Raw genomic sequence first — 23,156 nt, forward strand, 5'->3', positions numbered from 1 at the left:
TCATGGTTATGTCCAAAGCAAAGGCTATCTATTTAGCTTACAGTGAAGTAAAGCTCTGAAACAGATCTGCCACCCTTTTCTTAATGGAGGTTTTACGCCTTTAGCAGTTGCTTGAGAGAAGACCAGCAGCCATCATGTTTCTTAGCATGCAGATGGAGGTCCCAGGGTCAAATCCCTGAAGCTTACTGGGTGACCTTAAGCCATCACTCTCATACAGTCTTACCAACCTCACAGAGTTGTTGTAAGGATAAAATTGGGCCTATGTATGCCACCCTGAGCATAGGATAAACATTGGCAGATAGGAATGGGGGACCTGTGGCTGGTGAGTGTCTGCCTGTAATAAAGCATTCATCGAGGCAGAGCATCTGTGCCAGGAAACATGTTGCAAGCAACTTTACTCTAAACCTATCTTCCCCAGTTCCGAGCCCTAGCAAGGATGCCAAATAGCCTGGAAACAGTGTCCTTCAGGGCATGCTATTTACTAGGTGATGTTATTTACTGCATGCCCTGAAGAGTTTCAGCTGCCCATTTCCACGCATTAAACCTCTATTAAAGGGGCAGGACATTTTTCTTCACATCTGTTGGCAACCCAAACGCTACCACTAGCAGTCACATTGGCTTCCATTCATAACTACAACAGTAACTGAGTAACATGTTCAGTAATGCTAGATACTAGTACTGCTTGCTTTGTGTCTCAGTAAATGAGTGCAATAGACTTAACAAAAAAAAACTGGACACAAGGATCAACTGTTGTCTTGGATAAACAGATTTACACACTCCACACACACAGACACACACACCAGATGCTTGCATTTTTAATAGCTGCATGAAAGGTCAAGCTTGTCTCATTATTGGATTGTCATGAAAAGCTTCACTTGCTAACTGGTTACGTATGCAAATATTTAAAGGCACAGGAGCCCTAGAAGGGGGGGGGGGAATGCAACCCTACTCACAGTTTGCAAAATCTCTGTAGCTTGTCCCAATTGGTATGGCTACCCTTCCTACTGGCTAGATCTAATCTAGGGTTGCCAATTGCAAGCTGGGAAATTCCTGGAGATTTGCGGGTGGAGCCTAGAGACTGCAGTGTATAATGCCAAAGAGTCCACCCTCTAAAACAGCTATTTTCTCAAGAAGAACTGATCTCTGTCATCAGGAGATTGGTTGTAATTCTGGGAGATCTCAAGATGCCACCTGGAGCTTGGCAACTCTGGTCTAATCATAGTCTGCTATTCAGAACTGCAGTAAATGACACTTCTAAATAGCAGTAAGTGGATGGAAAAGGTTCCGTTTCAAAACTGCCATGTCTTAAGCTGGTTAAACATACAGGAATTGGGTTATTTTAAAAACTGGCACCCTTCGCCCCAGTGTCTCATAAGGACAGGTAGGATTCTCAACATTCCCCCAAGGTTTGGTTATATTGAGTGAAAAGCAAGCTGTATCATAAAGGAAGGGGGGGAAGAAGGCAAGTATTGTAACTCTCTGAAATGTCATTTGGAAAATGTGAACTAGTCATGATCAACTGCCTGTAATTCCTTGGGCTCTTTGGCCTTACTCCATCTTCAAGCAGGGCTGCCTCAATGGAGAATCTGATAATAATCTTTTGGTGTGCCAATGGGATTTGGTCCTGGATTCCTGAGACGAAGCTGCATGAGCAATGCCTAGGAGCACAAATGAAGGCCAATATTTGGACTTGTAATTACTGCATCCTGATCAGTCAACTGAGGAGTTACTGTAACAGTGGTGAAATATGCCCAACTCAATCTTCATGATCCAAGACACAGGCAGGGGAGGAGATTGCCAATGATTATTCTGGGATGTGTTTTCTGAAGCCACTAAGAAAACAGTTTCAGTGGACAGAATTTAACCTCTGTAAAGCGCAAGCTCCACTGTAGGTTGAAAAAGAACAGGGAGAGCGGTGGACTAATGCAGGATAAAGACAGTGCAGCTGCATTCCACATCCATGTATTCTTGGATCTGCCACTGGCTAGTTAACCTTCCCCCACCCCACCCCCGTATGGCTGATCTCTCTGACAAAATCCTACAGAAAACAAGGATGTTAAAAGGATGTAAAACTGATCAGTCAAGCAACATCTTTGGAATCACTTGAATTTAAAAAGTCCTTCAGTTTATAACTGCCTTCCAGGCAAGGTTACCATCCCTACCCCAGTCAAAACCAGGGGATGGGGGCCTGGGGAGCCACAGGTGTCCGCATGCATGTCCCCACATTCTCGGACGATTGTCGTTTCTAGCATGACCTGGTTGCATCAAGGGCTGATTCTTTAAAAATCAGCTTAAAACACTGTCACTTCCATATCATGCCGGGAATGATGTAATCACCGTGAGATGCGGTGGTGTGCATACACTTTGGGCACGTGTCTGCCAGACTGCTTCCCCTATTCTTATGCACATTTCCCCCCTGCCAGGCAGATGAGCAGCAGCAAGGGTGGGGGCAGCTGGTGGGGGCAGGGAAACCAGACAACCCTACCTATGTCTTTGAAATATGAAGTTCCAAAAGGTGTGGACCTTACCTAGCAGGGCTGCCAACCTCCAGGATTTCTTTCAGAAACTGATCTCCAGACAGCAGAAATCAAGCCTCCAGGAAGACACAGAAGCCTTGAAGGTTGGAATATATGACATCACATCCCTGCTGAAATCCTTCCTCTACCCAAGCTCCACTCTCAAATCTCCAGGAATTTCCCAACCCAAAGTTGGCAACCCTATTACATAGCCATTGACCTTCTTGCCATGTAGTCTGATTTTGTGCATATTTACTTGGAAGTAGGCCTCACTAAACTGTTATTCCTAGGAAAGCACGCACAGGACTGCAGCCCTAGTCTAACTGAAACCTCCAAGAGCAATCAACAAAGCTCTTTTGATATCTTCCTCTTAAACCCCCCAAATGTGGGTATGCAATCCTTTTGAATAAGCATTCCAAAGCTCTTGAACTTCTCAGAGGCTCAAAGTCAAAGGACCACTTTATGCAAGATGATACGTTTTCTTAAAAATTATAGATAGATGTGGCAGGGGGCCTCAATTAATTACTAGTTTGCAGATGCATACTCATGTCTTTTGTGGTGGCATATATCGGCTTTGCCCTCCTTGCACCTTAAGACTTTAGTATGTTTATCAGTACATGCATGCAACATTCAGCATGTCCCTCCCTAAACATTAGACGTACAAAATACGCCTAGTTTCAGATTTTGCTTCCCTTATCTACGTATGCCTCATTTCATTAGTTTTGAATAGACAAACACCTATAAACAAACTCTGGGACACAGTGTTGCCAACTGCCTGGAAAAAAAGATGTCCATCCTGTTTAACAGAGGTTTACTGAGATTTTATTTACCAGGTAATATTATTTACTTCCAAGCCAAGAATAGCTTCAGCTGCCCATTTCCACACATTAAGCCTCTATTAAAGGGGTAAGACATTTTTTCCCAGGCCTGTAGGGACAGGAACAACAATAGATTAAGAAAGGACAAGCCTTTGGGATCTGAGGACCACTTTCTCAATTTTAAATAAACTAGCGGGATACATATGACAACTCCCTTCCCCTCTATCAACACCACGTTGTTGGAGATGTTAAGGGAAGTCCCAGGGAAACGGCTGGTGCAGATTGGGAAGGGAGGGACAGACTTTCTCCTTCACAAGGTCATGAAACAGAGCTTCGTATTTCTCCTGTCACAGTCCTTGTCTCCTGAGAACAGAAAAATAAGGACTACCTGAAATTACGATTAAACAGAAAACTCTCTAGGAATCCATTCAACAACTACTAAAGTGTCTTCTTTTATCACGAACTTGAGAAGGTCTCCTTAAGTAGGCCCTGCTTGCTTTCCTGCAGAAAATCACCATTAGCTGAGGGCCAAACTACAAGTGACGAATGACACAGGTTGGACACTTGTCAGCTTCCCTCAAGTTTTGATGGGAAATGTAGGCATTCTGTCTTGCAGATTGGCTCTCCGACTGCTGTCCAATGGACTTTTCAACTGTCACTTGTCCAACATTCTGCCAAGCTGCCTACATTTCCCATCAAAACTTGAGGGAAGCTGACAAGTGTCCAACCTGTGTCATTCATCACTTGTAGCTTGGCCCTCAGAGACCTGAAGAAATGAGGTTGGGGATTAGGCTAAAATCAACTTGGGCCCAAAATTAGTTGGGGACATGGGGAAGTTACAAACACTACTGCCGGGCAACTTGATCTTTTGCCTATACTAGTACTGTGCTCATTGGACTTTACTGCCAAGCAAGTACACACAGGATTGCTGCCTTGAAGCAATCAGTTCTAGGTACTTCTTATGGATTGTTGCTGACAGCTGGGGGGACAGTCATAAGATCTGCATTGCTGCAACTGGCAGCTGCTAAAGAGAGAGATACAGTTCCTAGATTTGGCCTGTGGGTCAGGGATTCCAAACAGAGCTCATATCAGCACTTCTCAAAACAGGAGTAAATCCTGTAGTACCCTGCCTATTCTTTTGAAACTATTTCCACTATGCTTTCAGTGCCATTATTTCCCCCCTCAATGAGGGGGGAAAGCTCTTGTCTAGGAGTAAAAAGTACCACTGATGAAGTTTCATGGAAATCATTAGCAAATCCTCTGTTAAAATTAAAAACAGTTTTAATTACTATTCTAACACCTTTAAAGGTTATGATTTTGTACTCTGCCCTTTAATGATCCTTGTAGCACACAGCTTTATATCTGACAAAGAGAGCTGTGGTTCTCAAACGCTTATGCTACAATAAAATTGGTTAGTCTTAAAGGTGCTACTGGACTCTACTATTTTGCAACTACAGACTAATGTGGCTAGTTCCTCTGGAGCTATATATTAGTTTTTCTTTTCCCCTTCCTTTATCCCTCTTTTTTCTGTATTCCCCTTTCGTTATAATAAAATAAAATATTTTTTAAACGCAAATCCTCTGGCCTACAGGAACATGGAGCAAAAAGAGACATTAATGCATTCTCACAAACTCACACCAATTTTGTGGTTGACCAGTAAAATCTAGACTGCTTCCCAGGAGTGCATCAGATAAATCAACTGAAACAATTCCCAAGATTTTAATAGTTTACTGAAATCTAGCAGTATACTGTAATTTACTCAGATACTACAGCAATCAATTGTCCTTAGAAGCCTTGCCAGACTTACATTAGAGAACCTTACTCTGATATTGATAACAGACATATTTGTTTGTGTTGGGCATGACCCAGCAAAATGCAGAGGCACTCTCACAGAAGGTACAGAAATCTTGCCTGCCTCCTGAACTGTCAGCCTCACACTGGGTGCAGTGCAACACATACAGCCATACCTACAATGTCAAGACCCTTTTATAATATAATATTTATATTTATAATATATTATATAATAATGACATACTTTGTAAACCGCTCTGAGTGGGCATTAAGTTGTCCTGAAGGGCGGTATATAAATCAAATGTTGTTGTGGTTGAGGTTGTTGTTACCTCCCCTGCATACATCCACCAGCCTGCCTCTGGGAGATGTTGCTTCCAAGGGGAGGTATGCCACATGCAAGAGCTTTGAGAATTAGGTTAGTGGAGTATGCATGTGAAGCAAAGGTGGATGCATTGCACTATGACAACTGAAAGGCCAGAGTGCAAAGAGGGGGGAGGGGATCACAATGTGCTCCATAATGCACTTTTCTTGGGATGCAGAAGTGTCTGAATTATGGTCCTGTTTACTACATGGCAGGAACAGAAAAAATATGGCACTTTGGGGATTCAGACACCATAGAATCTTGTTACGTAAAACAGTCACAGCACTCGAAGTTACAGTACATTTTGCTCAGTCTTCAGCGCTGGTCAAAGTGCCCACCTATCCCTTGCCTTAGGATAGTACCAAGATCCAATACTAAGCGTCATGTGGCAGGTAGAGTGTTGTATTAGGATTTGGGAGACCCAGGTTCAAATTCCCACTCTGCCATGGAATCTTAATGGGTGACCCTGAGCTAGTCACACTCTTAGCCTACCCTATATCACAAGGTGGTTGGGTGGTGGTTGTTGTCAGGATAAAATGGAAAGAACAATGTCATAAGCCACTCGGGGGGGGGGGTCTCCATTATGGAGAAAAGCAGGGTATAATTTCTTTAAAATATGCAGAGCTGAATTAACAACTATACTGATTAAGATCCAGGACATACTTAAATGAAACTGGTAGTCAAACTTAACTTTTTTTTTAATTTACATTATTTATAGTCCACCTTTCTCTCTGTGACTCAAGATGGATTAGATAGCATAAGTCAATACAATCAACGGCTGGAACATTCAATAAACAATACAATAGGGTAAGGATTGCAGAAATTCAAAAACAAGCAGAAATCCAATACAAAGCTGAAAAAAAGCATAACTAAATTGACATGACATATTAAACAATGTGAAAACTATCCAGTAGGAGCATACTTCCAGCAACAGACAGTACGCAGTAGTATAGTCTATAGCCCTTTACCAACACATCTCTCTGAACCATTTTCCTGCAGAACAGACCTGAGTAAAAAGTCCTTCTAAATCATTCAGTTTTGCATAGCTGTGGAAAGTCAGGAGAGTGGAAACTTTCCTGACCTCTTCAGGCAGGACATTCTATAAATTGGAGGCCGCAGCAGAGAATGTACATATATATTGATTTTGCCCATTTGCAGGATGGTACTTGCAGAAGGCCCTTCTCAGATGAGCAAAGCTGCTGTGGGGGACCATAGCTGACAGAAGTGTTTCCATAGATATGAAGGACTAAGGCCATTATGATCTATTTTGTAAGCCTCTTTCACAAGTTCAAAGGGTATACAATGGGGGGGGCAATAAGCTTGGCCTCTGATCTATGCAGGTAAGATATGTACCGAGCAGACACAAATATAAGTGCATGGATGTCTGGCCCTCTGTATCAGGCATCTGACGAAGAGAACTTGATTCTCGAAAGCTTATGCTAAAATAAAATTGGTTAGTCTTAAAGGTGCTACTGGACTCTTTTTGTTTTTGGCCCTCTTCATGCACTCAGGACCCCTGAACATTTGCATGCACTCAGGAGCTATATAGAACTGTAAGAACCAAGCCTTTTACCAGCTTGTATAGAATGTTACATTTCCTTAAAGGAAAAATGCATAGGTGGGGAACTCACTGTTACAATCCCCTTTTCCCTCTTAGTACATTCAATATACATACTTTGAATACAGGCAGGGCTCATTTCGAGGGGGAACACGCAGGGACACCATTCCGGCAGTTCCCCAAAGAGGTCACATGTCAGGTGGCCCTGCCCACCCGACTCTCAGTCGTTTTGAGCCCATTTCGGTCTGGCCTGGATCGGGCCTCTGATGGGTGGTGATGTCAGGGGGTGTGGCATATGCAAATAAGTTATGCTAATGACACACTTCCAGTGCTGTCAAGGGGCGTGGCATATGCTAATGAGTTATGCTAATGAGTTCCTCCAGCTCTTTTTCTAGAAAATGACCCCTGAATAGAGGCAATTAGCTGAGTGTGTCCCGGTACAGAGAGTGTGTCCCGGTACATCACAATTTGCTGAGTGTGTCCCGTTACATCACGATTTTTGCATTAAGACCCCTGAGACTCCTCCTAGAGCCTAAGGTCCACAGATCTCAGGGGATTTTTTTTCTCTATGTGAATATTCACAGTATCAATTCAAAAATACAGCTGCTATTCCATCATAAAACAGACTATTCTAAAGTGATGTCACAAGAGGCCAACAGTGAGCCACAAGAAAGAGAGCATCAGGGGCATGCACACACCCATTTTGCAGAGAGTTTTGTCTCCAGGGAAAATTTTCTTCATTTATGCCACACATTTCTCCTCTCAATGGAGTGTAAGCAACTTACACTCTTCCACAGAAGCTTGCTGAGTGACCTTGGGCAATCCCTACCACCTCTCATTTGGCCAGTGAGGTGTATGTGTGCACGTGTGAACATGGGGGAGGGAAGCGAGCCCCTGCGCATTCCAGAGCACCCATGTGTTGCAACATGGAAATAATGGCTCGTGCCAGGGGGGGTGACTGAGTAGAAACTGGTCCCCAATTTATTGACTGGGACCAATTTTTACTCAGTCAGCCCCTGGAGCAACTCATTACTTCTGAATCACACTAGGAGTGATGTCATTTCTGGTGCAACACAGGATGCTCCACTGTCCCATGCAACTCACTTAGTAACTCCCCCCATTGTCCTACACCATTCCCCCTTGCAACCCCCACCCCTCTCTTTTGCCCCGCAGGGAGCTGGCTGCTCTAGCCACGCTCTCTCGGCCTCACTTATCTCATAGGGTCATTGGGAGGATAAAATGGAGGAGAGATAAAATTATGAAAACCACCCTGAGGCACCCAATGGGGAGAAAGGCAGGATCAAAATGAAGTAAATAAATGAAACAGCAACCCAATGAGGTAGGTTGTGAGAGTGTGCATTTGGCTCAAGGTCACCAAGAAAGCCTCTATGGCAGAGTCGGGATTCAAACCTGGTTCTCAGCACTCTAACCACTACACCACATCAGCAGTACAAACCATGGAACACTGCTTTTAGCATAATTAAAATTACCATTAGCATTACATTAATGAGCTGCTACAAAAACCCTCACAGTAGGGAGCATCCACAGTTGTATCTCCAATCCACTGACTGACAGAAGCCTTCAAAAGCCATCATATCACAAAGCCTCACCAATGAATGAACGACAACTATTCGGACTTATCATAACACCCCGAATTCTTCCATGCATATCCCACACGTACCTTCCTACCACTTGGTCGCCCCTAATTCTTCCATAAAGCTTCCTCAGGACACTTTCCGGCATATGTACAAAGTTACTAATTGGTTCAAACACTGTATGCATGCTGCAATTCAGCAATTTTAGGAAACTGATGGTCCCACTCCTGTGGAGCTGGAGGATTTTACAGAGACACATTGCAAGTAAGAAATCACTCTCAACCGAACACATGCCTTATACCAAGTCAGACCCTTGAAGGTCAGTACTGTTGAACCTGGGATCTTTTGCATGCAAAGTAGAGGCTCTGCCACTGAGCCATGGTCCCTTCCCTTAATTACCCAGAAGAAAACAGAACTAGGTAAATAGGTGCATACTATAAGAAAGGAATAAAAACTTGGCCTCTTCCTTCCAGACTATCAGTACCCTGCAGGAGGAGAGGAAAAGAGGAGTCCTTTTTTGCTGGCTTGCTTTGCCTAACCATCACCTGAACAGCCAATCATCCTGCAAAAAAGACAGGCATAGAAAAGGACTCCTTCCATTGGCTAGAGATAGCAAGAAGCAGCATGTGGGAGCTTATTCTCCCCACCCTAGATTCTCCCACTGTAACTAATGCAGTGAAGCTTTCAACAGTCACCTGGCCTCAGGGGAGGAAAGCATGGCCTCGGGGTACCAATCGAGCAACATAGCATGGAGCCCTTGCCTCCAATCTTAGGCTGCCAAACCTCACCAGGGCGGGGCAGGGGGAGAGAACAGCAGTCAAGATCACAGGAGGACCCGGTTAATCACATTTCTAATCTTGTATGTATTCTATGCTATTCATTTTGAAGAATGAACAGCTGAAAGCTGGAGCATAACATATTTAAAAAGAATAAAACTTCTATTTATTAAAAAGATAAAATGCATATCTTGTAAAAGAATCCAACAACTGATCAGCTATTGTTCCTTAACTAGGCAAGATTGCCCCACTATCTCAGATTCCAGACTATCATCTCATAGAGCAACATTTGCTAGGTCCAAAACATGCATTTCCATAACCTGGATTATAAATCCAGCAGCACCTTAGAGACCAACAAGAATTTCAGACTGTAAGATCTGACTCTTGAAAGCTTACCCTCTGAAAATCTTGTTGGTCTCTAAGGTGTCACCTGACTCAAATCCTGCTGTTTTACTGCAGACCAACATGGCTACCCACCTAAACTTCCATAACCTGAACACTTAGTTCCAGGGGTCTCTATCTACCTCCAAAAGATAGCGGAACTGTTCTAGAAGCCAACTACTAGGCAAAGAGATAGCCCTGTGCGTGGTCACCATCTTAAAAAAAATTAACATGTTAGTTTTTGGCTTTTCATTTTATCTGTGGGACATCGACAGGCTTGCAAAGGATGAAATCTTAATGTACTAAAATCAACTGAAGTTTCGGTCTTGACTTCTGTTCTATGTAGGTTTCATTACTAATATACTATAACCTGAGTTTCAGTTAGTGGAAAGACAATATTCACTGACACTTTCAATCTGTTCTGAAGAGCAGAGAAAAGCAAATGCAATTTGGAAGATATATTAAATTCCAAAACATCACAAGTTAAAAAAAAAAGGGTATATTGAGCGAGCTCATTATTTACTAAAAACTGTTAGCATGGTTGTCCCAGTATGCACTGCTACAAACTGGAGATTTTGCACCTGGGCTTAAATTAGGGTCACACTATACCTCAGTCATGAGGTTGTTTTCCCTGAATGTTTCTTTAAGGAAATGCTAAACAGGTACAAAAAGCTACAAGCTGAAATGTAATTTTACATAGAGGAGGGGACTCTTACTTCTTTCCCTACAGCTTTTTCATATCAGTTTCCCACTCCCAGCTACTTTTTGCGTTGCAAAGAAAAAGACAAAGGTAATTGCACCTTTTCCCACAAGATAGAAGAGAGCAAATCTGATAAGAAAAACAACCCGCAGGGGGAGAGATCAGTACTGTCTCCTCCCAATATGAAGTCCCAATTCAGAATGCAGCTTCTTGCTTTGCACAATTGCTTTGAGTTTAAAACAAATGGGGAGGAGAATAATACCCTCTTAAGGTGCACAACTGAGTGCCCCAGTGAACCAGAGGGTCATCCCTCGGTCAACCTGCAAAATACATCCTGACCTCTCTTTTTAACAGTCTAACCTACCACACATGGTTGCTGGGAGGATAAAATGATAGAGGGGAGAAGCCACCCTGAACTGCTTGAAGAAACTGCTGGAAAAAATTGTGACAAATTCTGTGAAGCTTCTAAGCTACTACTTTGTGTTAATGCAAAAGTGTTTCAATCTTTTAAAAGGACTTGCTTTAAATGGCCACCTACTTTCCCCCCAGTCATCTGCAAGCATTCAGTTTCAAACATTCAGTCTCCATGTTTCATGTCAGTCATTATGTACCTGGGGGTTTCTTATGGCACTGAAATGGATGTCCATTTTCTGAAGTATTAAAGTAACATATGGCAGGGTCATAAATTTCAAATTACAGAACGATTTACAGATTTAAAATTCTACCCCTTGCCAGAGTTTGAACTTCTGAAGGCAAGAGTGAAAGGTCCTGAACTTCTGAGGGCATAACTCAGCTATTTCCAGAAATAAAAAGATTATTTTCAAGTCTCTGATTTGAAAAGGCCAGCATTCCTCATCGGACTCTAAATAAACAGTCCTGAGGGTAGTTAAAAGTAGGCCCATTCAAGCACAGCCCAGTTTAACTACTGAATGAAATGCCCCGGGGACTCTGATCTCATGGTGACTCAACATGAAGTGACTCAACCTGGGTACTAGCCCAGATGCCACATGGGAGAGCTCTATTCACTGTGTAGCTAAGTGGGATTGAGGAAGGTCTGCATGGACATAGAGCGATTGCTTAAGTTGGTGGTGCACTAAAAAGCTACATTACAGTTCAAAAGCAACCTCCAAAATGTGATGTGCAGTTTCTTAGAAGCTGTGCATGCCTGAGGACATAGCTATAATGAACAGCAGACAGTTCTAGTGAGGGCGTGGATGCAGACTGTGAGAACAATCATACAAATACTGGAGTAACAAACACTTCTCCGCTTTCCATTTGTTCTGGGAAATAAATTCGTCTATGCCTGACCTGCCTGCTGGGTGGAGCGAACTGGGATTGGCTGCACATGTGGTGAACTTGGCAGTGCCAACCTCTTTGGGTTGGATCCAGAAATTAGTCAGCAGAAGGGGCTGAAAGTCACAGATCTTTGCTTCTTTTTCCTCCCCACAGCAGTCCTTTCTGACTCCAGGTCAGAACTTTAGTTAGTCGTGGGTCACACACAGGCACATGAGTTGCAAGGCCAAAATGGGAAGGAATAGGGGATGAAATCATCCTTCCTGCCTCTTCCATAAGCACTGAATCCAACACTATTAATACTATTTTTGTCCATTGCTAGAAATGCCGTAGTAATTGCTAGCTATTAGCAGTGTAATCCAAAGCAGAGTTTCTCCAGTAGAAGCTCTTTTTAGGACTGCACAGTCAGAGATTGACTTGATGAAATCTTATGACAAATTAGGACCTTTTATCCTTATTTCCAAGATGATGTTCCTTAACAGACCTCATTTTCATCATTATTCATAATCTCTATGGATATTAATATGCAAAATTTATTCATATATCTTCACAACATGGCTGTGAATGAATCAGTAGAATGTCCATTTTTTTATAGATTTATTCTATAGTAGTTCCCACTAAAGGTAAATGACAGCAATTTGTCCAAGGTCAACTAAGTACATGGATAAGCAGCAATCTGAACCTAGATCTCCGGAGTATATCTGCTTTTGATGTCTCACTTATACAGATATTTTATCTTTTGATTTAAAAATATGAGCAAGCTTATGATGCTCCAAGAATTAAGACTTACAAAGCACGTGTCAAAATAGCAGCTAGTTATATAGCAGGCAACCACAGGACATTATGTATGTTTCAAAAAGTTAGTGATACTTATATTTTCCAAACAGAAGTGGCAGCCTCCCCATTTCCCAGAAAACTAAAGTGCTACAAGAATCAAATCCGGTTGGCATCGCATTCAGCTAAGATGCAGACAGGATTACAGCCCCAATCTTCAATTTTTCTTTCCCCTTCTTTATTTTAACATCCAGCCCAATGAAGAACGTTGGTGAACTCAAAAACCTGCACGCCCTTTTCTGTGATATTTTAGCTGTTTCTAATAAAATGGACCAGGAGGGGGAGTTGGAACCAATACAACTACCTGTAATCTCTTGTACAGGACTTTTGCTGTTTGGATCACATGTAAAACTTTCTTCTGTCAGTGAAAGAAATCCCAGTAGTTCCTGTGATCTTTAAAAGAGGCCAGCCAGTGGATTGTTTTTCAAAAAATCAAAAATCGCAGATGAAGGTCTTCATTCAGAAACCAAACCAGGCCAACTCAGTACAGAACAGGTGGCTGAATTGTCAAGTGGTATAACAAGTATTGAAAAATGTGAAGCTTGGAATGAGCAATACGTGCTTAATATTGGGGGGGGGGGGGCGGTACTGCAAGACACACACGGGCAGGACAAAAAGGATGAGATTTTGCCCAATTACACTCAGAACAAACCATAGCCTAGCAGCTTACATCAAACCTATAAATATTTTACAGGGATAAGGATACAGAGGAAAATGCTATTCTGAAAGATGACATTAATTTCAACCAACGTGCTCACCATTTGGAGATGACTGTGCACAATGAAATACATCTGAGAGTGATCCCAAGGTGCAGTTCTGCCAAAGGTCTGTCACACGCACACCACTAGTGAGCCATTGCTGAAAGAGAAAGATAAAACTATAAGACAAGGCAAAGTCAAATGCAAACTTAACATCCACAAAAGCCTTCAGCTAAGCAGATACATTTCCTAGGGTAAGTTCACTGGACAGGTTCGTTCTTGCTTAGCTTTGAATTCTGAAGAACTGGAATGAATCAAGAGTCATCAATAGGTGACTCAAACCTTCTAAACAGATTTGGATACGAATAAAGGCCTTTTTTGCAAAAAAAAAATATATACACAAATACACATGTAACTATTTGGAGAGAAAAATGTCTACTTTGTTCTTTCATTCCTTTGACTTCATTGAGAGTGAGAGAGAGAGAGATCAAAAGAAAACAAATCTCTTTAAGCCTTTGCCAAATCTCTCAGGGGAAGGGAAATCCAGTTCCCCCCTACCCTCACTTCCCAGTGGCAAGGCTATGAGGACTACTCTGCATGCACTCCTAACACATCTATTAGGAAATCTGGAAGTATGTTTATTAGGCTTCCTTGAAAAGCATGCAAATGAAGCTGCCTAGAATTGAGCTAGCTGCTCACACAACCAGTTTCATTTTGGTGTTTCTATTTCTCTGCCTAGGACAACCAAATGGGGTTTTTTCTTTATTAAAAAAACCCTGAAAATGGACTGAAGCATACTCAAAAGCTATGCCCCATTGCAGGAAACTTTTCTTTCCAGTACTGGATAGGTGGTGGCTGGTTGGGGTAACTCAGTGTGGGGGAATATATTCTGCACGTGCCCAAATCCACATTGTCCCCTGACATTTGAAATATAATTCTAAGGATGAATCCTGGCTCACATTGCCTCTGAAATCCTTCAGTTTCACCCATTTAAAATATAATGGTATCCTATACATACAATCTTTTGAAACAAATATCCAGAAGTAACAATGAAACTACTTTGGAGTACACAGCAGTTCAAGCTGTAACTTCCGCATCCCCTCCACTTTAGGAGAAACTAATTGTGTTTTGACCAATGACACAAAAGGCCACTGCATGAAGTCAATTCAGCCTTAAGCTTACTTATTCAGACATTCTACTGATTTCAGTGGGGTTTATTCCTAAATCAGCATCCACAGGGCTGCATGCAGCCTAAAACTCTGTTACTTCAAAGCCAAAGACAGGGACTTTTGTAAAAGTGATGTGCAGATTCCCACCCTTGTTAAACCCTAGGCCACTATGTGCTTTAGGCATTACGCGAGGTGCCAAAAAAGACTTTTATACTTACACTGACAATCGTCGACACAAAGAGAAGGACAAGCACTGACACGTGCAGCACAATGATCCCAAGCAACAACAGGAGCATTTTGGCAGAATGTCTTGAATTGATCTGCAAGGAAAGGGGGGGGGAAACTTCAGGTAAAAGATCCAGAAGAGTTAGCCATGTTAGTCTGTCATTGCAAAATAGTAAAGAGTCCAGTAGCACCTTTAAGACTAACCCACTTTATTGGATGCATCTGACGAAGAGAGCTTTCGAGAATCACAGCTCTCTTCGTCAGATGCATCCAATAAAGTGGGTTAGTCTTAAAGGTGCTACTGGACTTTTTACTTCAGGTAAAAGAAGAGGTGCTGACTTCCAAGATTAGGAAGTGGAGGGAAGCCTCTCCACAGAGAGTGAACGGCAGAGGGTGCAGCTGAGATGGAAAATAAACACTGGAAGGGTGGGTGTTAAGGAGGCTAAATACATTCATAAACTATGTCTCTGCTTTGTAAACAGAAGACTAAATGCCTGTGTAGAAAGAGAAGAGAGAGACTGCAACTGCTTTTCTGGGTGAGCTAACAGCACTACAGGGTCTTAAAATAAATTAGTCTTGACTGTTTGAAAGGGCTGAAAAGGGCAATATTTGAAGTAAACCAGATTCTGGTAGAGTGGTGATACTTGGAAAAGTGTAGCAATTATAGCCAAGGGAGTCAACTAAAGTTGAAGGATTTGGAATAAACTTTGCAAAACTCTCTACCTACCTCACCCTAAAATTTTACACCTTGGATTATTTCTTTTCTTGGGGATCAATTTCAATCTTCCCAGATTTGGAAAGCTTCCGTCATATGCTGGATATCCAACACCATTGCATTCCTCACAGTTTCCATTTAGCCAAGGGGCTCTCCTCAGAAACAGCCATTAGACAAAAATCAAACATCTGTTTTCTGAAGGGGTGTTTAAGAAACAGCTCCAAAATTAAAGACAGGTCTAAAATAAAGTTGGAAAATGCAGTCTCCTCCTGCTTGAACCAAACCTCTGCTGCCTGGTTTGGAGGCGGGGAATGGAAAACCGTTATGCCACAAAGCCCCCATTCTCCATTGAATAATCAACATCTGCATTAAGCCAGCAGCCTCCTTGAGCTGGCCCAGCCCCGTTATGCCCAGCACAGCTAAAACAAGATGACAAGCCTCTTTGGACAAGGGCAGAGATTCCCAAACGGTGGGACAGAATTCACAACAGAGGTTTGTCAGCGTCTTTCAAAGCAAGTTTCCCGTCAGAGAGGAATAATTCTTTAGGGAGGAAGGGCAGCACCGGCCCAGGCAAAGAGCCAGACGGTCTTTTGCAATACAGCGGGAAAGTAACAATCCGGATCTCCGCAATGGGGTGAAAAAGATCCCAAAGGAAAGGCTGTTTTTAAAAAAACTCACAGCTTCACACCCATTGCACAAGTCTGCCAAGCGACTGGTATTAAGGGTGGAATTCCGCGCGGGGAGGGGGGCGGGGGTAGAGAGGAAAGGGGAAGATCGACGCGTCGAGCTCTTTCAGCTCGTTTCTAATTATATCAACCCCGGCCCAGCTTGGAGTGGCTGACTTTCCTCCACCGAGCGAAACCACAGAAGCCGCGAAGCCCTGAAGCGGGAGTGGGGGTCGACCGGGGCTTGACTGACTCGGCTCCCGAGGCCCTCGCGGGAGGGCCCCCTAGATGTAAACTGCTGGGGGGTGTTGAATAGCAGCTGCGGCCGATCGGGTATAGCGAGCGGTGCAAAACGAGCGAGGCGCCCGAGGGCTTTGGGGTGAGAGCCCCCCGACCCCAGCGAAGGACCCGCCCGCTGCAAGCCACTTACTGTCCTGCCAAAGTTCGCTCCTCTTTCCGCTGCCTGTTTCCCCGAATTAACAACCAGCTCCCGAAAGACAGAGGTCCGATCCGAAGGCGGGAGCCCGCGCGTCTCAGCACGAAGAGCGACTGAGCCCGGTAGGGGGCGGGGGCCGGAAAGTTTCGCCTCGAAGCAGAAACAACGCCCCGATTGTGGCCGAGCGCCAGGCGGGGTGTGTCTGTCTATCACGCCGGCCCGGGCAAGCGGCGGACGCTGCCCCTCCAGAAAGACTTCTCCCGAGGAAAAACGGGAGCGGGCGCAGCGCTGAGATCAACGGGACCCGGGCCCGCGCCCTTCTCGGCGGCCTTTTTCTTTCTCCAGAGCCCTCCCTCGAACCCACCCCGAGGACAGCGAGCTGCTAGCCGGGCCCCCCCTCGCCCGCCCAAGCTTGTCTCCCCGTTGACTCCCCCTCTTGCTCCGTCCCGGCAAAGCGATGCTTGTTGCTCACGGACGCCGAGAAGAGGCTGGGGCCCCGCGGGCAATCTCGCTCCAGGCAGCGGGTGCAAATTCTGAGGGGCCCATAAAGGGGGCCCGGGGACAGCCCCGGCAGGCAGGGCTGCCCGCTGTGGGCTCCAAAGAAAGCAACGGCAGGGGGGCGCAGCGGACACGGCCAGTCCCCCCTGCTCCGCATTTCCTCCGAATAAACCAACTGCCCTCTTCGGCTCAACTCTCGGCACAGCCTCTCCCGTTACTCTTCACGGGGCCGGAGAGCCCCGTTCCTCTTGGGAAGCAGAGGCGCCCGGCTCTCGGCCCACAGCCCATCTCGATCCGCTACGCCGAGGGCGCGCCTGCGTCTGTTCGTGGTGACTTCAAAAATCCCTCTCTCCTCTCCGGGCCTAAGCCTGTTGCTCCCGGGCCAGGAGGTCTGGTCTTCCCGTGTAAACCCCCGAAAAAAACGTCAGCACCAGCCGCACGTTTATTTTCGACGTGAAATCGATGACATAGCTTCCTCTTTCTATTTCGTTGACATACGATTTGTCAAGAGAAAGCTCCTATCCTCCGCGTCCTTCTATTAGCATCGGGCTTCTACGGTCGCCCCGCGTGCCCACCACCAAAACCACCACACCCGCTGCAACTCTGGCGCCTGCGCTCGGGATTTACTAGTGATCCGAATTAAGAAACCGCCGGGACGTTCTATGGAGATGCGACGTTCTGGAGGCTTCTTAGCACCCCAAGCTGCCAAAGATGTAAGGCCGCATAATCCGGGTCCGCGAGGGAGACCAGCCGTTTTCAAAGAAGACTTACCGAAGCCAAGGAGAGTCCACTTGCTTGGTCGTGGTATTCCCTAGAAAGCAAGGGCCAGGCGCCTTAAACTCCACTTGCTGGATCCCAAGCAGAAACAGAGCTGCCCCCCTCGGCACTCCTGAACCTCTGCCGCGGGCTGAGCCTCGACTGGTTCCAATCCCTTTACTGCGATGGCAACTCTCGTGCTCGCCCAGTTTATTCAGCCCCCGTTCCAACGCCCAGATATGTCATGGTGGCCTGAGAGAGAACACCCTCTCCTATTTAAAGAGACAGCATCTCTCTATCTTTATCCCAAAGCAGGGAACATAGCGAGCACGCAGAGCCTATTTAGGGGGAGCAAAGGATTACTCCGAGAGGGAGTGGCCGGCCTGACACCTCAGTGGCCGAAAGAGTTGATGAAAAGCCCCGGAGGCAAGCGGAGCCAGAGAGAGGTCAGTCACTCTGTCACAGCTATCAGAAGGGCCAAGGCAAAAACGGAGACAAGAAATATCCGGGTACACAACTGGAGCAGGGTGGGCTGTGACACTGGGCCTTGGTTTGCAAGGCCAATTTAGCACACCTGTTTGAAACAAAAAGACACCCCTTTCCCGTGTTCCATTTTTATCACAGGGTGATCATCCTGGATCCCAACGTTTGGCTTTTTCTCTGTTTTTTTCTTTTCTTTGAGGCACATGTGTATTTTCTTCACACGTAATTTCAGTGTGACATTTTAGGCAAAGGAGCCACTTCTGGGAATGCAATAGTGCTGGAAGCAGCCCTGACATGCAAAAAAATGTCATTTAGCTGCATGGCATGAGGTATGGACAGATACATATGGCACTAACGGTGGGAGGGGCATCAGAAAAGGCAGAAACTTCCAGAACTGAAGGCTCTCTAATTGGGAGGCTCAAAGGACAGAAGAATTTCATCTGACCAAGAAGCTGTTTTCTGTGTCTCAAGTTCAGCTCTGTGGTGCCTGTGCTGAGCATGTGTTGAGTGCAGTCCCCTTACCACAGTCACAGACTGCCCCATACTACTGGGATTAGACAGGGCTAGCAGTTCAAAGAATACAACTTGATCAAGTGGAGCGCAAGTGAACAGGGAGGAATACACGTGAGTCTGTTCATTTGCCAGGCAAGTGTAATTCGTCACTTGTAGTTTGGCCCTATGTTAACCTCATAAGAGCCCTGTGAGGTAGGTTAGGTTGAGACAGAGTGACTGACCCAAGGTCAGATAGTGAGCTTGGAGGATGTGAACTTAGGCCTCTTTGGCCCTAATCCAGCACGCTAACTACTACATGATATTGGCTTTCTGTACCTAGGGCTTTGGTGTCATTCACAGCATGGGGTTATCTGTTAATTGTAAGATTAAAAAGATATTCCACAGCATCACAGCGGAGACAGACTGCAGTACACATAGTTTGGCACAATCCTCTGAGTAACCTGCCACACTCCCCCCACCCGCAAATTCCCTGGGTCACCCATTGTGCCACAGAGGGAGCAACTAAAGCACAGTTTGCCAAAGGTCACTGCAAAATAGGGAGTAAATGTAGCAAAAGAAACTCCTTGCATGCTCTAAAAATGCTTCTGACCATTTATAAGTATCTATGTAAAAGAAATGCACAGCAATTCAGAATTTAAACGGGCACTATACACATGAGTCTGTTCACTTGCCAGGCAAGTGTAATTCGTCACTTGTAGCTTGGCCCATAGTTGAGGAGAGAACCATGTATGCCATCATGGTCTCCTTGGAGGAAAGGTGGGCTCAAAAAGTGCTAGATTAGTCTTGTTCTCCCTCCCAACTCCCCATTACCCATCCCTTAGGTTTTCGCTTGTCTCATCCAAATATGCAATTCACTCATTATATCTCTAAATTCACAATCTGTGAGAATGGTTTAAGTGAAGTGGAAGAGTCAAGCAGAAAGAACCCTGCTGTTGCTTTAAGTAAATTATCGCAAGTCAGTATTCGCTTAAGGCGTACATTTGAACTAAGTGTTCATCAAAGGAAAAGCATGTTCAGATACGATTCATAAATCTGAAAAGCGCCAAATGATGATCTATATGATACACACTTTAATAAGAAGCTGTCTTTATTCCTTTCCCTACTCTTCTGCACACAGACACAGACAAGCACACACCCTCTTCCTTCAAGTATTCCACAAGGCGTTCCAGTCATGGGCATTTGCTCTCTAAGGGGAAGAACTCAAGCTCTCTGGCTTCTATTGATGTGCAGAGAAAGTGCAGTTTGTTTCCAGGATTGAGTAGGCACTTTGTTCCTTGCATACAATACCCACTTTCTTGGAGTCAATGCCATATAGAGTAATTGCTTTCTAGCAGCTGCAGAGGGAAGGAATCATTGGAGGGGAAGTAAATTCTGTCTGCATTATTGAGACACACAAGGGTGGTTCACATGACCATGGAACATGCAGTTAGCTGAGGTCAGAAAGCCCTGCTTGAGTCAAATTCTGAGTTAGTGATTAGTGTTTTGTCTTTAGTCAGATTGAGAAAGCTTTGCATTTTGTGTCGGGACTTGGTCTGCTGGAGCAGACTAGAGACTCTTTTGGTATAATACCCGGTAAGATCACAGTTAAGGTCAGTGTCAGAATTTGAAGTTCTGAGTCTCTTGTCAAGCTGCATCTTGGAATTCAGGAATTGCTTTTTGGACTGAAGGAACAACTAGTTCTTCACAGAATGTAGACCTGACTTCTTGTGTCAGTTGCAAAACGGAAAATTCTGTTTCTCCTTTTTTATATTTCAAATGACAAAATTGTTCCAGCTTTTGGAGACCAAAACTTGGACACTGGTTGAAAAATTCAGGAAATCTCACTCTTGATATTTGGATGTCAAAAGCCCACCTCACCTATGGAAAAATGGTTACTACTGCAGTCTGGGCTTCTGGGATCTCTGTAATCCTGGAAAGAGTAGGCTGAGTGTCAAGGAAGAAATGTACCGCATCAGTGACAGGTATCTCTATGCCTTTAACAGTGCAGTCTTAAGTAGAATTACCACCTTCTAAGTCTGCAGGATTACATTGTAAATCACAGATGCAGCTAATCACCTTTGGATTTAGTCTCCATCAGTTTACTCACATCCAGACTTCTGTCAGATACTAAACAAACATCAAAACTGCAGGAGGCCTATATATTTTCTAAGGAAATAAATAAATAGTGCAAGTGTCTATAGTATATTGATTATACCATAATCCATATGAAATTTCAAAAACAGTTTGAACAGGAGAAGGGATATGATGCTGCAGTACGACTGGCTGGGGAAAGCTCTAAGGGGGTAATGAGCAGCTGCCTGAATACCACACTACACCAGTCCTACAAATGCCTGCAAGGTCTCTCTCTTGTATATTGTTCATTTCATGAGATCAATAGTATCAGAGGGTGCACAAGATCTAGCAGAACTAGAAGGAGGCAAATGCATCTACTAGTCTTGTAGCTGGTATCTTCAGCCAAGGCTGCAACTACAGTCTTCATGCTATGCCAGGTCAAAAGGTCCAGTTACTTGATCGATGTGCTATAAGATGGAGTGAAACATCTCGTTCACACATAATGTGGAAACATAGCCTTGGATCCAAGAAGCATTTCCACCAACAGCTTTTTAAGATGCATTTTGGGATACAACCAGAATGGGGGAGGGGAGGCTCATGCTTCTTAGGCAGAAATCCTTCCATTCATCGAAACCGGTGGATCCAAGCCACAGTGATACCCACCCTTGGCAATGATCTGCCTTTAGATCTGCATTTGTTGAAGCCAGGCTGACTACAGGTTTAAGCCTTTCAAGAAACACTGACTGAAAATAATTCAACTGAATGACACCTTGAACTGTCTGATAATAGAACCCCGATAGCATTTAAACTGGTATGCCTTGATTTTCATAAAACAGGAGCAACAGACATACCCAGTGGGGCTTAATGTATCTGGGTCACAGGGTAGAAGCAAGCCAGATTCTCTAATGGAATGATCCTGAAGAGAGTTACACCCTTCTAAAGCCTTTGACTTCAACCCGCTTTTATTCTCTCCTGCCATCATATCTTTCAGCTGTAGCACTACAGAGCTATTCTGCAGTAAAACTCTAAACAAAGTTGCTGGGGGTTTGCTTTGTTTTTTGCTCTGTCACAGTAGTCTTTAAAAACTATGTACTGGAAGTTGCTGGCACAGATGGACGGAGCAATCTGGTTTCTTCCCCTCCCACCTCGTTCCTCTCAGATTCTTCAGGAACCAGCATATGCTGGTCATCACATGACAGTAGCCCTAGACCCAGTTCACATGTTACATTGGGTCACATGTTTCCTCTTTTCAGTCTCTTCCCGCCTTCTCACAAGTTTTCTCATCATGTGACCTCTTTAACATATGAGTTGGCATCTTACAAGATTCAACTGCAGCAACTTCTATGAGCAGGGCAAGGCTGGCCCTATCATGAGACAGGCTGAAGCCTTTGTTTCAAGTGTCAGTCTGGAATTTGCTTTAAAGATAACACATTTTGGTTACAATTCTAAAGACAGACACTTTCTTGGGAGTAAGTTTCATTGAATAACATGGGACTTAACTCAGGTCTTTTTTTCTAGGAAAAGAGGTGGTGGAACTCAATGGGCTGCCCTGGGAGACAATGGTCACATGGCTGGTGGCCCCGCCCCCTGATCTCCAGACAGAGGGGAGTTTAGATTGCTCGGCGCCGCTCGGCAGTGCTCGGCAGTGGCGCGGAGGGCAATCTAAACTCCCTTCTGTCTGGAGATCAGGGGGTGGGGCCACCAGCCATGTGACCATTTTCAAGAGTTTCCGGAACTCCATTCCACCATGTTCCAGATGAAAAAAAGCCCTGGACTTACTTCTGAAGGGAACTGCTTAGGATTGCTCCTGTCGTGTCTACAATCTGCTACTCCTTAAAGGTTGAGACTAAGCCCTGGTTCAAGAATGCTCCAAAACGTACCCCCAATTATCTGTTGGAATATCAGCTGAATTCTGTGAAAAGCAAATTCGTTATTACATTGCTTTTGAACTTTAAATCGTAATGAAGATCTGGCTCTCAAACAAATTAAAGGAAAACACAACTAATTACATGCTGAGTGTGAAATACTTGGACTTTGATGTTAGAAATTGCAGATAAGATGCAGGGCAAGGTTGCATCTTGTTCTTTATCAAGCAGAAACAGGCTGGATTTAATCCCCTTTCCACCAATGCCAAAATGAGAATGATGCAAAAACCCATACATAAGATCCAAATGGCCTGGGGCTGAGGAAGACTCTTTGGGGTACAATGTTGTAGAGGAGAAAGTGAGCAGGAAAGGCATATAATATGAGATCTCATCTTGCCACTACCGTTTCTCAGAAGGTGGTATGTCTCCTTTTTTTTTCCTGAAAGGGAAATTGCTAC

The 23,156-nt window shown here is 44.4% G+C and overlaps 1 protein-coding gene across 1 annotated transcript in view; it reads right to left on the reverse strand.

The window, feature by feature from the left end:
- PMP22 (peripheral myelin protein 22) overlaps positions 1–16,672 on the reverse strand; it is a 35,311-nt gene extending 18,639 nt beyond the window's left edge. The window contains exons 1-3 of the mRNA XM_054978646.1: positions 16,526–16,672; positions 14,709–14,810; positions 13,382–13,481 (exon numbers count right to left, since the gene is read on the reverse strand). Of these exons, the coding sequence (XP_054834621.1) occupies positions 13,382–13,481; positions 14,709–14,786 (178 nt within the window). The 5' untranslated portion in view covers positions 14,787–14,810; positions 16,526–16,672. The remainder of the gene's footprint in view (positions 1–13,381; positions 13,482–14,708; positions 14,811–16,525) is intronic.
- Between the last annotated feature and the right edge of the window lie 6,484 nt (positions 16,673–23,156).

This window comes from Eublepharis macularius, chromosome 4, assembly GCF_028583425.1.
Source record: "Eublepharis macularius isolate TG4126 chromosome 4, MPM_Emac_v1.0, whole genome shotgun sequence".
Classification (NCBI taxonomy): domain Eukaryota; kingdom Metazoa; phylum Chordata; class Lepidosauria; order Squamata; family Eublepharidae; genus Eublepharis; species Eublepharis macularius.